Here is a 16388-nt window from a genome sequence, read left to right on the forward strand (position 1 = left end):
TTCAGCTGGTATAGAATCTGCCTGCAGTGTGGAAGACCTGGGTTTGATTCCTGGGTTGGGAAGATCCCCTGGAGAAGGGAACAGCTACCACTTCAGAATTCTGGCCTGGAGAATTCCACGGCTGTATAGTCCATGGGGTCACAAAGAGTCGGACACGATTGAGCGACTTTCACTTTCACTTTGCATAAAAATCTCAAGTATAGTTGGTAAACTCATATTACACATTAAGGGCTTTTCAAGAAAATATGCAATATGAAAATTTGAATTAAAAATTGTCATCACAATTTTTTAAGTTTTAGATCAAATCAATAGAATTATACATAGACATGAATATTCAAACAATACCAACAAATTAAAATATATGTATTTGAAAAGCAGAACACTAAACTAAATAAAGATAAGCGTATCGGTATAAGAATTGAAAGAGTTTCCCTGGTGGCTCAGTGATAAAGAATCCACCTGCCAAAGGAGACATGGGTTCAATTCCTGGGTTGGGAAATTCCTCTGGAGAAGGAAATGGCAACCAACTCCAGTATTCTTGCCTGGAAAATCCCATGGACAGAGGAGCCTTGCAGGCTACTGTCCATAGGGTCACAAAAGATTCTGACATGAATTAGCGATTAAATAACAACAAAGCATTATATATATATATTATATATTCTCTCTCTCTATATATATATATATGTTAGTTTACCAAATGTATAAGATTTAGTAGTTTTTATATAATATACATTTAATTTAAAAATTGCAAGTTAAAAATAAAGTGATTTATTTCATATATCTGTGTAAATACATATATGTATACATACATGTATACACATACACACACATATATACACAATATAAATAACATATATATTATTATGCAAGTGTAATAAAAATTAAGTATGCATATACATAAGGATCTGCTCACCAGGACCTCCTCCATCCTGATGACCTGGATTCCTGGGTCCTACAGAGGGCTGATTAGGGAAAAGTAAGGTTGTTTTCCAGCCCGTCTCATCTGGCCATATGATAGTCCTCTGTATAGCAGCAAAACGCAGATGGTATTTTACCTAGAAGTAGCAGCAGAAAACAAACTATGTTTAAAACCACACTAAACTGAAAAGCAAATATTAGAAAATAAAGCAAAGTTAAATCCACATAGGAAACCATGTAATTTGAAATTGAGACTCATCTGATATGAAAGTGATTCTGAATGCCTGCAAGTGACAGTGACTCCAAGCACAACAAATATAATCCAATCATATTTATATTTTAAGTCCCAATGCAGACAGTTCACAAAAAGAAGATATACACATGGTCCACAAACATATAAAAACCTTCTCAATGTCACAGAATGGAATAAATACAAATTAAAACTACATTGATATCTTTCTTACCTGTCAAACTGGAAAAGTCAAAACATACCGTGTTAACATACTGCGTTGGCAAGGCAGTCAACAGGCACTTTAATACACTGCTTGTAGTATGCGAAATGGCACAATAATAATGCAGAATCTGACAATGTTCCACAAAACTATATATGCATGCATTGTTTAATTCAGCAATCATACTTTCAATAACAGACTTGGAATATAAACCTCAAACAGTATGGGAAAAAACCACATGCACACGGTTGTTTGCTGTAACATTATTTGTCATGGAAATACAGCATATTGGAATCAACCTAACCGCTCATACATAACAGACTGCATAAACTACACAATACAGAATTCTGTATCTGCTCGAGGTATAGTCAGGAAATAGAAACTAGATAACCTAATGGATAGGTTATACTATCCATACTAGATAACCTAATGGATAGGAGAGCGTTAAGGTATCAGATAGAGACAGCAGGAAGCAGTCATTGGCCCTAGGACTAAGGAAACAAAAACAAGGGTTTGCAATTAGTAAAATTTGTAAACTTAAATGAGAGGTCATGTGGGGATGAAAAATCAAGCCTCTGAGCAGGGGCATAAGTCAGCTAGTACTAGGTTACAGAACTTGAAAGAGGGGACTTTGGATGGGGACCTTGACTTCTGAAAAGGAGCTCTAGTTGCCTAGTGCTGGATATCTTTGAGAGGGTGTGGTAAAGCTGATGTTGAAAAGCATTGAGCAATCTTCAAACTGCATTTGTCTGCCGCTATGAGAAAGAAAATGCTACTGACAAAAAAAAAGAGATATTGCTGGGGTGTCATTCATAGCAACTACAGGTAGCCAGAAAGCCAACAGAAAGTTAAAGTTACTTCTTTCTCTCCAACTCTTGCTTCTAGTCTGCCTCTAGTGCCTTTTATTAGCTGAGTCCGATAGCTGGCTGAAAAAGTGGAAATGTAGCTGTAGCATCAAAAAGCAAAGTAGAAATGGATTTATGGTTCAAAAAGAAAAAAATTACTGACAAGTATGCTACCGTTTTCATAAAAAAGGCAAAATTAGGTGTGCATATATAATTTATATTATACATCATGTAAGCTTAAATAATATATCTATATAAACTTGTATATATGTAATATCTATATACTTTATCTATCAATATACTTAAGTTTTGGATGCACTGCAAAGAAAGTTAGACTTCAGCACAGTTTCACCAAAAGTTCACCATTTACTAGATTTTAATAGTTGCCTATAGTTTTTATTTGAGGTAAAATTTACACACAATAAAATGTACAAATCTTAACTGTACATGGAAAAGACTCTGATGCTGGGAGGGATTGGGGGCAGGAGGAGAAGGGGATGACAGAGGATGAGATGGCTGGATGGCATCACTGACTCGATGGACGTGAGTCTGAGTGAACTCCGGGAGTTGGTGATGGACAGGGAGGCCTGGCGTGCTGCGATTCATGGGGTCGCAAAGAGTCAGACACGACTGAGTGACTGGTCTGATCTGATGTAAGTTTTAAAAATGCATAGCTATTCTAACTCAACTACTATCAAGATCAACATTACCCTCATTCCAGAAAGTTTTTGTAATGCCCTTTCCCCGTTGATCCTGACCACAGTCAGAGATATAATTTTTCTAATTTCACCACAGATTAATTCTGGCCATTATAAAATTTCATATAAATAGAATTAAATATAGAATTGTACTCTTTCATAGAAGGCTTCTTTTACTCCGTATGTTTTGAAATTCATTAATGTAATTGATATTTTCAGTAGTTAATTCCTTTTTATCACTGAGCAGTATTCCATAGGGGGCTTCCCTGATGCTCAGTGGTAAAGAATACACCTGCCAATTCAGGGCTGCAGGAGATTTGGGTTCCATCACAGGGTTGAATTCACTCCAGTATTCTGCCTGGAGAATCCCATGGGTAGAGGAGCCTGGCAGGCTAAGTCCACCGGGTCACAAGGAGTCAGACATGACTGAGCATGCAGGAATAGAGTAATATTCCATAGTATGACTGTAACAGAGCTCACTAGTTTTATTATAAATGGGTGCTGAATTTTCTCAAAACTTTTTCTGCATTAATTGAGATTAAAAAGCTGAAAAATTGGCTTAAAACTCAACATTCAAAAAACTAAGATCATGGCATCTGGTCCCATCATTCATGACAAATAGGGGAAAAAAATGGAAATGGTGACAGACTTTATTTTCTTGGGCTCCAAAATCACTGCAGATGGTAACTGCAGCCATGAAATTAAAAGACACTTGCTCCTTGGACTTACAGCTGTGACAAACCTATCAGTTCAGTTCAGTTCAGTTCAGTCACTCAGTCGTGTCCGACTCTTTGCGACCCCGTGAATCACAGCATGCCAGGCCTCCCTGTCCATCACAAACTCCCGGAGTTCACTCAGACTCATGTCCATCGAGTCAGTGATGCCATTCAGCCATCTCATCCTCTGGCGTCCCCTTCTCCTCCTGCCCCCAATCCCTCCCAGCATCAGAGTCTTTTCCAATGAGTCAACTCTTCGCATGAGGTGGCCAAAGGACTGGAGTTTCAGCTTTAGCATCATTCCTTCCAAAGAAATCCCAGGGCTGATCTCCTTCAGAATGGACTGGGTTGGATCTCCTTGCAGTCCAAGGGACTCTCAAGAGTCTTCTCCAACACCACAGTTCAAAAGCATCAATTCTTCAGTGCTCAGCCTTCTTCACAGTCCAACTCTCACATCCATACATGACCACAGGGAAAACCATAGCCTTGACTAGATGGGCCTTTGTTGGCAAAGTAATGTCTCTGCTTTTGAATATGCTATCTAGGTTGGTCATAACTTTTCTTCCAAGGAGTAAGCGTCTTTTAATTTCATGGCTGCAGTCACCATCTGCAGTGATTTTGGAGCCCTCCAAAATAAAGTCTGACACTGTTTCCACTGTTTCCCCATCTATTTCCCATGAAGTGATGGGACCGGATACCATGATCTTCATTTTCTGAATGTTGAGCTTTAAGCCAACTTTTTCACTCTCCACTTTCACTTTCATCAAGAGGCTTTTTAATTCCTCTTCACTTTCTGCCATAAGGGTGGTGTCATCTGCATATCTGAGGTTATTGATATTTCTCCCGGCAATCTTGATTCCAGCTTGTGTTTCTTCCAGTCCAGCGTTTCTCATGATGTACTCTGCATTTAAGTTAAATAAGCAGGGTGACAATACACAGCCTTGACGTACTCCTTTTCCTCTTTGGAACCAGTTAACCTATACTCCATATTAAAAAGCAGAGGCATCACTTTGCCAACAAAGTTCTGCAGAGTCAAAGCTATGGTATTTCCTGTAGTCATGTATGGATGTTAGAGCTGGAACATAAAGAAAGCTGAGTGCCAAAGAATTGATGCTTTTGAACTGTGGTATTGGAGAAGACTCTCAAAAGTCCTTTGGACAGCAAGGAGATCAAACCAGCCAATCCTAAAGGAAATCAACCCTGAATATTCACTGGAAGGACTGATGCTGAAGCTGAAGCTCCAATACTTTGGTCATGTGATGTGAAGAGCTGACTCATTGGAAAAGATCCTGTTCCTGGGAAAGACTGAGGGCAGGAGGAGAAGGGGGTGACAGGGAATGAGATGGTTGGATTGCATCATTGACTCAGTGGACATGAGTTAGAACAAACTCTGGGAGATAGTGAAGGACAGGGAAGTCTGGCATGCTGCAGTCTACGGAGGTGCAAAGAGCTGAACAGGACTGAGTGACTGAATACCACCAACACCACCATGGAAAACAGTATGGAGATTCCTTAAAAAATTAAAATAGGGCTACCATATGATCCAGCAGTTCTATTCCTGAGTATTTTTCAAAGAGCAAAATACTCATTTTAAAAATATACATGTGCCCCAGTTTTCACAGCTGTATTATTTACAATAGCCAACGTGGAAGCAAGATTAATGTCTATCCACAGTTAAATAGATAAAGAAGATATCATACACGGGAATATTACTAAGCCACAAAAGAATGAAAATTTGCCATTTGCAACATCATAGATGGACATGTTGCTTAGAGAAAAGACAGAGAAAGACAAATACTGCTTGCTATCACTCAACTGTGGGATCTAAAAACAAAACAAATGACTACAACAAAGCAGACACAGACTCACAGATACAGAGAACAAATTCGTAGTTATCAGTGGGAGAGAGGGAAAGAGGGAGGGGCATATAGGGGTAAGAATTAAGGAATACAAACTATTAGTTTTAAAATAATGAGCTACAAGGACATATTTTACAGCACAGGGAATATAAACAAATTTTATAACTTTAAATGGTGTATAATCTATAAAAAATTTGAAACTCCATGCTGTATACCTAAAACTACTATTTTAGGTATACAGCATGGAATTTTGATAAGGATTGTGATGAATCTAGGTAGCTATTGGTAGTATGATTTAACAAATTAGGTCTTCCTGCCCACGAACTTAGGGCTTCCCAGATGTTGCTAGTGATAAAGAATCTGCCGGACAACGCAGGAGACGTAAGAGATGCAGGTTTGATCCCTGGGTTGGGAAGATCCCCTGGAGGAGGGCACAGCAACCCACTCCAGTACTCTTGCCTGGAGAACTCCATGGACAGAGGAGCCTAGTGGGCTACGGTGCATAGCATCACAAAGAATCAGACATGAATGAAGCAATTTAGAACACATCTGCACACCCATGAACTAGGGCTGTCTTTCCTTTTATTTTGGTCTTCATTTCTTTCAGCAATGTTTTGTAGTTTTCAGTGCACATTCTTTGCACTTCCTTGGATAAATTTATTCCTCAGTGTTATATCCTCTCCTCTGTCTACTTTATCATTAAGCCCATCCCAGTTCAGTTCAGTTCAGTCTCTCAGTCGTGTCTGACTCTTAGGGAACCCATGGACTGCAGCACGCTGGGCTTCCCTGTCCATCACCAACTCCCGAAGTTTACTCAAACTCATGTCCGTTGAGTTGGCGATGCCATCCAATCATCTCATCCTCTGTTATCCCCTTCTTCTCCCGTCTTCTTATCCTCCTGATACTGGGAATCTTTCCCAGTATCAGGGTCTTTTCCAATGAGTCAGCTCTTCACATCAGGTGACCAAAGTATTGGCATTTCAGGTTCAACATCAGTCCTTCCAATGAATATTCAGAACTGATTTTCTTTAGGATGGACTGGTTGGATCCCCTTGCAGTCCAAGGGACTCTCAAGAGTCTTTTCCAACACCACAGTTTAAAAGCATCAGTGCTTCAGCACTCAGCTTTCTTTATAGTCCAACTCTTAGATCCATTCATGACTACTGGAAAAACCATAGCCTTGACTAGATGGACCTTTGCTGGCAAAGTAATGTCTCTGCATTTTAATATGCTGTCTAGGTTGGTCATAATTTTTCTTCCAAGGAGTAAGCATCTTTTAATTTCATGGCTGCAATCACCATCTGGAGTGATTTTGGAGCCCCCCAAAATAAAGTCTGCCACTGTTTCCCCATCTATTTGCCATGAAGTGATGGGACTGGATGCCATGAGGTTAGTTTTATGAATGTTAAGGTTTAAGCCAACTTTTTCCCACTAGGTTGTTATTTGTTACTGAATTTACTGCTTATAACTTCTTGTTTATAACTTTTATTTCTCTGCTTATATTTCCTATATTTTCATTTGTTTCAAAACAGTTTTTAATTGCTGTTGAAACATGTTTTATGATGGTTGCTTTAAAACCTTTCTCAGATAATTCTAACCTCTAATTCATCTCAGTTTTCCTATCAGTAAATTGGTTCTTGGTTTGACAGATGATTTTCTATTTTATTTTGTTAATTTTGTCTATTATTTTAGGAGACTCTGGATCCTATTTAAATACTTTATTATATAAGGCAGTCAGCCTATTTTATGCAGCAATGGTTAATTTCAATGACAATTTAATTTCCAGAGCTCTTTAAGTACTAATTTTGGTCTCATAGTTTATGTGGTTCCATTGGGGCTCACACTGGTTCCTGTTATTTCTGCCTAAAGGAATACGAGTTTTCCTTCTAGGGGCAGAGGCGGCACAAGGCATAAAGACCTTCCCAGGCTAGACCTTTTCTGTGGCTGAGTTCCTCATGCCAATTCTGCCTGTTTTGCTTTGGGGGCTCCCAATATAAGACAGGATACTCAGCCCACAAGAGGGAAGAGGCTTTCCTGGTTGGGCACATGTGGCAGGGACCTGCCGGTATGGGACAGACAATTCTTTCTGAATGTGGGACTTCTTGTGGTGGAGTTTCCCTATCACGGTTCCTTGACTGCCCTCATGTATCTGAACAGGAAAAGAGAGTCTCTGGCCCATAGACATTGCCACTTTTTTGTAGCTGGGACCCTCTTGATGGTTCCACTGGCCCACCCACTCGAGTCTTGCATTGAGGGATGTCTTAGGCTGGAGGTGATGAAGAGGCTTCTAGACTGGGATATTTGTGGCTGAGTACCTCTTGCTCATGTGTTTCAGTATATATTAGCAGGGGAAGGGCTTGGTAAGGAAGGAGAGTGTTTTTCCTGGCCACTAATAGTTATCAGGGCTCCCTATCCATTCCTCATGCTAGATGTGTCAGAACTGTCTAATGTTAGAAATGCTTCCATTTGATGTGGAATGGCATGAGGCTACTTGCTGCCCTCTATTGCTAGGCTGGAGGTCAGATAATGCTGGGTCTTGGCTGTCATCTGTTGGCTGTGATACATTAAGATGTGTGCCCCTGTGCTGCTCCTCTAGGCATGAGGTCTTAAAACAACTTGCAGTGTTCTTATCACTTTTCAGAGTTTTGCTTTGCCTTTGCATTACATCCAGCTGTGCTTAGTGAGGAATGACAGAAAGAACTGAGTCCCCACCATCTTGTCCAGACCAGAAGTCAACAGTGTCTTTTGATGATAAGAAGTTTCTAAAAGTTTGATAAAAGTTAATCTATTAATTTTTTCTTTAATGGTTATCACTTTCTGTGATCTAAAAAATTCTGCTACTCCCAACTAAAGATGATACTTGTCTTTGCTTTACTCTAAAAGCACTGGGTTTAGCTTTGACATTTAAATCTAAAATTCATGAGCTAATTTTTTGTGTGTAGTAGGAGGTCAGTTCAAGTTTCATTTTTTCCATATATACATCCAATCATTACAGCACTATTTATTGAAACATCTTTCTTTCCCCGTAAGATTTTTGGTGCCTTTGTATTTCTATTTTTAAAAATGAATGAATGAATGAATTAGGCTGCACCAGGCCTAGTTGTGGCATGTGGTATCTTCGATCTTTGTCATGGTATGTGTTATCCTTCATTTGTGGCCTGCAGGATCTTTTAGTGAAATGAGGAATCTTTAGCTGTGGCATGTGGAATCTTTAGCTGCTGCATGCAGGATCCTCAGTTGCAGCATGTGACCTCTTAGTTGTGGCATGTGCGACCTAGTTCCATGACCAAGGATTGAACCCAGGCCCTTGCACTGGGATCACAGAGTCCTAGCCACTAAATCACAATGAAGTCCCAAATGACTATGGGCTTTCTGTTCTGTGTCATAGATATATTTGTTGATCATATGCCAGTATTACACTTCAATGATTATTGTAGTTTTAAATGTTTTATATACGTCTTCTGACTTTGTCATTTACAAAATGGTTCTATATATTTTAAGTCCTGTGAATTTGCATTTACATTTAGACCAGATAAACAGGAAGTGACAAGCATTCTAAATGCCTTAGTAAGATATTTTCTTACCACAGGTTGAGAGATAAAGCCTATAAAGATTCAGGACCTTGCTAACTGGTGAGCTTTTTATGGGTCCAATGGTCTCTGAGGTATGCCAGGATATATCCTCAAAGAGTAGTTTTGCTGTACACTGTACTCCTAACCACTCAAAAGAAACACTGCAAAAAGAGGTGGGCCTTTTTTTTGATGAGCCTGTTTTTCAAAATTTTGGTGATGGCATATACCACAAAGAGAACTGGTCAGATCTATTTATGATGTAAAAATTTTCAGTGGAGTCCAGAAAAAGAAATGGGTCTGCAATAGGGGTAAAGGCACACAATATGCCTCCAGCAGGGGACCTATTTTATAGTTAAGGAGATACAATAATGGGCACCTGAACCACTGGGTCTATAGTTCTTACCATATGCCATTATGACTCAGAAGCAGCAGACCTGAGAGAAGAAACTGAAAATGCCTGTTCAATTTCAGATAAGGATAACACTCTGTTAATCTGGGACACTGTTCTATAGGATGTGGCCTATGTAACAATAATTGGTATATGGCTCTATGTTCTTGGTAAAACATAAGGGTAGGGGAACCAAGGCTTGGAAGTAGAACTGGCCCTTCTAATCACTCCCAGAGGCCTACTTGTGGAATTTATACATCCCATCCTTACAAGCTCAAGTTCTGCTGCATTAAAGGCCTTGTTTTCTGGGGTAGCAGACTTTTACGAGGAGATACAGTAAAGCTTCCACCAAATAGCTGTATGATTATCACCTAGTATTACTGAGCTACTCACACTGGTACGCTGGCAAATAAACAAATTACGATATGAGAGGAACCAATTAATCATGATTAAGGTTGCTATTGTTCCCTGGTAGCTCAGAGAGTAAAGTGTCTGTCTGCAATGCAGGAGACCTGGGTTCGACCCCTGGGTCAGGAAGATCCCCTGGAGAAGGAAATGGCAACCCACTCCAGTACTCTTGCCTGGAATATCCAATGGACAGAGAAGCCTGGTAGACTACCGTCCGTGGGATCGCAAAGAGTCGGTCATGACTGAGCGACTTCACTTTCACTTTACATAATGAAAACAGTGAGGTACACGGGGGCACCTCTTGGTGCTTACTTTTCCATAGAAAACAGTTAAGACCATTTGCAGCGACTATGACCTGATAGCTAAAGGCTCAATAAGGGAATGGTTTGTCTAAACAGGTAAGCTAAATCCTCTGAAGTGTTTGTCAAGAGTGACTAAAATCTAAATTGTGAATGTGTAAATATTTCCTTATATAAAAACACTTTTGTTGAAATGCATTCAGTAGTGTCTGTTCCCATATGAATTCTGACTAACAGAAATATGCGCAGGTTGTGATGAAGACAGAAAAGAAAGGGATAAGTGTGGAAGCTGAATGGGAGTTTGAATGGGAATTCACAGTAGCATTTGTACAGCAGAGAAAATGTGACCAAAGACCCAGAAACAAAAAGCAATACAGTGTTTCCAGGTAATTTCTGGAAGTTAAGTACTGTTGGAACATAAAAAGTTTGGTAAGGAGGATCAGAGACAGCCAAGTACTAGGGTATTGATAGCCATATATTTGTGCAAAGGACTCTGGACATTGGAAGTCACCAAAGTCTTTTCATCAGGACAGTGACATGATTGATCATATCTGAGATTTAGTTTGATCCTTGTGGATTCTTGTAAATGAACAAAAGATCTGTCAAGAAAGTCACATAAGGGACTTCCCTGGTGGTCCAGTGGTAAAGAATCCACCTTCCAATGCAGGGGATGTGGGTTTGATCCTGGTCAGGGAACTAAGATCCTGTATGCTGCAGGGCAACTAAGCCCGCAGGCTACATACCATAACTAGAGAAGACTTCGTAATGCAAGGAAGAGCCCGCATGCCATAATGAAGACTCAGCATAGTCAAAATAGTAATAATAAATAAAATTAAAAAATAAAAAGTCACCTAAGATGTGGGAAAGCTGGTAGACATTAGATGGTCTATGCTATACATGAAATCATCAATAGAAATCAAAAGGTTTTAGAAAAATCATCAAAACAGACCACGCAGAATGCAATACATTAGATCCCCAGAACTTACTCATCTTAAATATTTCACCACACACAAAACTGGTAATTCTGTGAGGTGAGGAATATATCAGCTAACCTTGCTGTGGTAATCATTTTGCAATATACACATTTCAAATCATCACATTGCATATCCTAAATTTAACAGTGTTACACATAAAAAGAAAGTGAAAGTGAAGTCACTCAGTCGTGTCCAACTCTTTGCGACCCCATGGACTGTAGCCTACCAGGCTCTTCCATCCATGGGATTTTCCAGGCAAGAGTACTGGAGTGGGGTGCCATTGCGTTCTCCAGGGGATCTTCCTGACCCAGGGATTGAACCCAGGTCTCCCTCATTGCAGGCAGACGCTTTACCATCTGAGCCACCACGGAAGTTCTGTACATGAATTATATCTCAATAAAGCCAGGAAAAAAAAAAACCAAACAAACAGACCAAGCACCTGAGCACATGATGTGATGTCATAAACCTAGTTCAGACATTTGGTGACACAAGCACAGTCAATCAGAAATAAGAAAGAAAGTGAACTCGTTCATTCGTGTCCGACTCTTTGGGACCCCATGGACTGTAGCCTACCAGGCTCCTCAGTCCATGGAATTTTCCAGGCGAGAGTACTGGAGTGGGTTGCCATTTTCTTCTCCAGGGGATCTCCCCAACCCAGGGATCGAACCCAGGTCTCCTGCACTGCAGGCAGAAGTTTTACTGTCTGAGCCACCAGGAAAGCCTTATTATTCAGCAATAAGATGAAACTTAAAATAGCACTGAAGACACTTTGAGCCAATGTATATTGTTGAGCCTAAACCTATATCAGTATATGGATAATTCTGACTTAGTAAATAGAAGTTGGCACAAAAGAAAAGTCATGGAAGGATGGGACACACAGAAAGAATATATATTGTCCTACTAGTGGTTTTATTAATCTTGCCTTCTGCTGACAAGCATCTGTTTTCTAAATATAGAATTTGGCTCCATGTGGAGCTATTATAGATTGCCCTTTATTTTCATCACCACCAGGAGACAATGTTTATAAGATCTGCCAAGGAAAGCACTATCTTTTTCTTTCCTTCTCTTGGGTTATGCTATCATCTAATCTGGATCAATGTGGGTTAGCCTTAGAGTTTTCTCTAGAGATTTATGAAAGGACTTAAATTCTATGTCTCATTCAAAGAAAAGGCTCTATCCATGCTTGTGTTTCACTACCTTTTGCAAAACTAGAAGCACTGTATGAGTAGTCCAAGTGTCCCATGAATCAGAAGTCCTGTGCATGAAAGATACAGTTCTTCCCTTATTAGCATATTTCAAAAGCTACAAACACAGACATCCTTAAAGCTACTCAAATCTGGATTCATATTCTTGCTTTATTTTATACAAGTAGTTTGATCTTGGGAAAATTAGTTTCTTCACTAATAAAATAGGGTAGATAATACAAAATTCATTAAAATCATAGAAACTAAAAATCCAATTCCAAGAAAACTATTTATTTAGAAAACTTTAAATACAACTTTCTCACCTGAAGTGGCAATGGATCATGCCTATTTTTGAAGTCACAGTCAAAAACAATGGCAGCCAGCACTTTATGAGCTCGATAGTCATACTTAATGTACTTCTCAAACTCAATTTCTGAAGAAAAGCCTTGAACTACAGAGAAGTAAAATTGTTCACTTAAATAAAAACATATGATAATCCCTTCTGAGAGAAAATATATTAGTTTACATGGACAAAAACGTTCTATCCAAATATGCAAATTTGAAAACACTGTTTCTTAAATACTGGTATCACAACAACTTAATGGATATTTGGGGTTCAGGATATTTTGATAAAAACTTTTATAAAATTTTATTGCAATTTTAAATAATCACTATAAAGCACATATAAAGATAAGTCATTAGTGGTGAGGGAAATGCAAATTGAAATCACAATGAAATCACTTTACATCCACTGAGATGACTATAATCAAAAAGACAGAAGATAACAAGTGCTGGAGAGGATGTGGAACCTTCATTCACTGCTAATCAGAATGTAAAATGGTATATTGACTTTAGATAACAGTCTGGCATTTCCTTGAAAAGTTAAAAATAGAGTAAACATATGACACATTTATTCCACTCTTGGTATATAACCAACAGAAATGAAAACATATGTCTACATAAAACCCATAGATGAATGTTTGTAGCAGTATTATTTATAGTAGCCAAAAGGTAGAGACAACTCAAATGTCCTTCAACTGATGGAAGATATATTGTACCAATTAAATGCAGTGTATCCATACAATGGAATATTATCTGACAATGAAAAGGAATAAAGAACTGATGCATGCAACGACATGGGTTAACCCTGAAAACATTTTAAGTGTAAGAAGAGAGTCGTGAAAGACCACATATTGCATTTTATAAAGTTGATATAAAAGGTTTATATGTAAACAATTTATATTAAAGGTTCATATGTAAACCATTTATTTATATAAAAGATTTATAATAGGCAGATCTGTAGAGGTAAAAAGAGATTACTGTTTTTCTTTTCTTGATAGGGATGGATAATTGTGGGGCTATGACTAAAGATTTTGGAATTTATTTTTGGTGATAAAAATGCTTTAAAATTATTTGTGGCAGTGGTTGCACACCTCTGTGAATATATTGAAGCCACTGAATTACACACTTCAAATGGGTGAAAATATGGAATGTGCGTTATATCTCAAAAAGGTTACTTAATTAAGAGAAACAAATCAGGAGGTGATCACTTTGTGCTTTAAAAAACACAACTCATTTGATGGCTCAACACCTGTATAGTTATAATACAGGAAGGAGTCATTCAAGATAGAAATTTTCTAATCTGAACAAGAGAGGAAAAAAAAGATTAGACAAAAGTTGAACAGAGCCTTAACAACCTGTGGGACAATACAAAATGTATCATCATAGTCTTAGAGGAGAAGAAAGACGGCCATGTTAAAAAACAATTTTAAAAATAATTATTGTAAAGTCCCCCAACTTTGTGCAACATATAGATTCAAAATGCTCAGTGAACCCCAAAGAAAAACACCAAAAGAAATCCACTGCTGCTGCTGCTGCTGCTGCTAAGTCGCTTCAGTCGTGTCCGACTCTCTGCGACCCCATAGACGGCAGCCCACCAGGCTCCCCAATCCCTGGGATTCTCCAGGCAAGAACACTGGAATGGGTTGCCATTTCCTTCTCCAATGCATACAAGTGAAAAGTGAAAGTGAAGTCACTCAGTCGTCTCCGACTCTTAGTGACCCCATGGACCACAGCCTACCAGGCTCCTCCATCCATGCGATTTTCCAGGCAAGAGTACTGGAGTGGGGTGCCATTGCCTTCTCCAAAGAAATCCACAGACACATCATAATCAAACTTTTGAAAAATAAAGACAGAAAATATCTTGAAAGCAGCCAGAGAGAAATGTTAAAATTGGGCAGTGTGATTCATCCAACTTTATTCTTATTCTTTTCCCTATACTGTTTCAGCTCCATCAAAAATGTTAATGTTAAGCTTTACATAAAACTTTAATTTCTAACCTTTTATACTGATGTTTAGATTCCTCTTCACATTCTCAGTGATTTCTTTTACCACATCAATATTAGAAGGCACATAAATCAATTCCCATCTTTCATCATTTTGGAGGAATGAAGGCAGAGTACTGATGGGTTGAGAAGTAAAAGTGTAAGGTCCAGCAACAGTTATATGAATAACAGCACGTAAGAGCAAAAGCATCATTGGAAACGCCAATGCAGTTAGGACTTCCAATATTAAATTAAAGAACTGCCTCCTCTAGAAGAGGAACAAAAAGATTGTGTTAATTAACTTAAGAGTACACATTCAAAGCAAATAGATAGTTCTATGATATTAAGTTTCTGCCAGTTTCACCCTGAAACAGCTAAAGTTCCATATCACCCCTCCAACTCCCCTAACCAGTTTTCTTATAGGTCAGACTATACTATTGATTAATGAAGTTTCATACATTTGGAAGAGCTACTTTCAGCTCTGGAATTGATTTTTCAAGTGTGTGCATGTATATAAACCCACCCCCACCCACACCCAAAATCCAAACTGCACCACATGGGCATTTATGAACATTTTCCAAGGATACCTTTACATACCTTTAAGGTAAAATTTTTCCAGAGGAGCACTGCAAACTGGTTGAGTGTCAATAAATTCATTCTTCTACTAAAAGTGTATGTTCGATTCCAGCAATGGAGAAAAAATTTTTTTAATGTTAAGTTACCTAATAATGTGAACATGAAGCGAACAACAGTATTACTTCTTTCTCCTAATTTTCTCCTTAATCAGTCTCAAAGTTTGATAGCAAAAATGACTTTGTGTTTGAAATAAAGAAAATTAAATTGCTTTTATTTTTTGTTCAATAATTTCCTTAATATCTAATAATGTTCTAATGTGGTCAGAAAACAAAGAAGTAGCTAAACAAATGTGGTTCCATTTTTCAAGATGGCATAAGCAAACAGGATCTGATATTCTTATGATACTTTCCAAGACCAGATGGCTTCACAAGTAACTTCTACTAACACCAATCTTTCTCAAACTTTTCAAAAAATAGAAGGGTAGGGGAACATGTCCAAATTCATTTTAGGAGGCCAGAATTATGCTGATATCAAAGCCACATAAGGACACTATGAGAATACTACATGCAAATATTCCTGATAAATAAAGATGCAAAACTCCTCAAAACACTTGAGCAAACCAAATCCAATAGCACAATTAAAGCCCCACTGATCATGATCAAGGGGATTTATCCTTGGAAGGTAAGGATGGTTCAGTATATGCAAATCAATAAATGTAATACAATAATTACTAAAATAAAAGATAAAAATCATATAATAATCTCAACACAGAAAGAGTAACAAAATTCAACACTCTTCAATAATAGAAACACTCAACAAATTATGTATACAAACAAGGTACTTTAACATAATAAAGGCATATATGAAATGTCCACAACTGACATCATACTTAACACTGAAAAACTGAAAGTGTTTTCTCTTAAAATCTAGAGCAAGACAAGGATACACATTATTGCCACTTTTATTCAACACAGTAATGGATGTTTTAGCCAGAACAATTATGAAACATATCCAAATCATAAGGGAAGAAGTGAAACAGTCTGTATTCATTGAAAGCATGATCTTATACAGAGAAAACCCAAAGGATTCCACACAAAAAACCTCTTTGGATCAATCAAACTAATAAAAGTAATCATAGGAATCCAGGAATGCTGCAGAACACAAAAATAAACATA

At 38.2% G+C, this 16388-nt stretch overlaps 1 protein-coding gene across 1 annotated transcript in view; it reads right to left on the bottom strand.

Annotated features, from left to right (window-relative positions):
* The window catches only part of LOC113883814 (ATP-binding cassette sub-family A member 3-like), a 201960-nt gene extending 186666 nt beyond the window's left edge, over nt 1–15294 (bottom strand). The window contains exons 1-4 of the mRNA XM_027527832.1: nt 15235–15294; nt 14653–14905; nt 12637–12764; nt 914–1055 (exon numbers count right to left, since the gene is read on the bottom strand). Coding sequence (XP_027383633.1) covers nt 914–1055; nt 12637–12764; nt 14653–14905; nt 15235–15294 — 583 coding nt within the window. The remainder of the gene's footprint in view (nt 1–913; nt 1056–12636; nt 12765–14652; nt 14906–15234) is intronic.
* Between the last annotated feature and the right edge of the window lie 1094 nt (nt 15295–16388).

This window comes from Bos indicus x Bos taurus, chromosome 25 (assembly GCF_003369695.1).
Source record: "Bos indicus x Bos taurus breed Angus x Brahman F1 hybrid chromosome 25, Bos_hybrid_MaternalHap_v2.0, whole genome shotgun sequence".
In the NCBI taxonomy this organism is placed as follows: domain Eukaryota; kingdom Metazoa; phylum Chordata; class Mammalia; order Artiodactyla; family Bovidae; genus Bos; species Bos indicus x Bos taurus.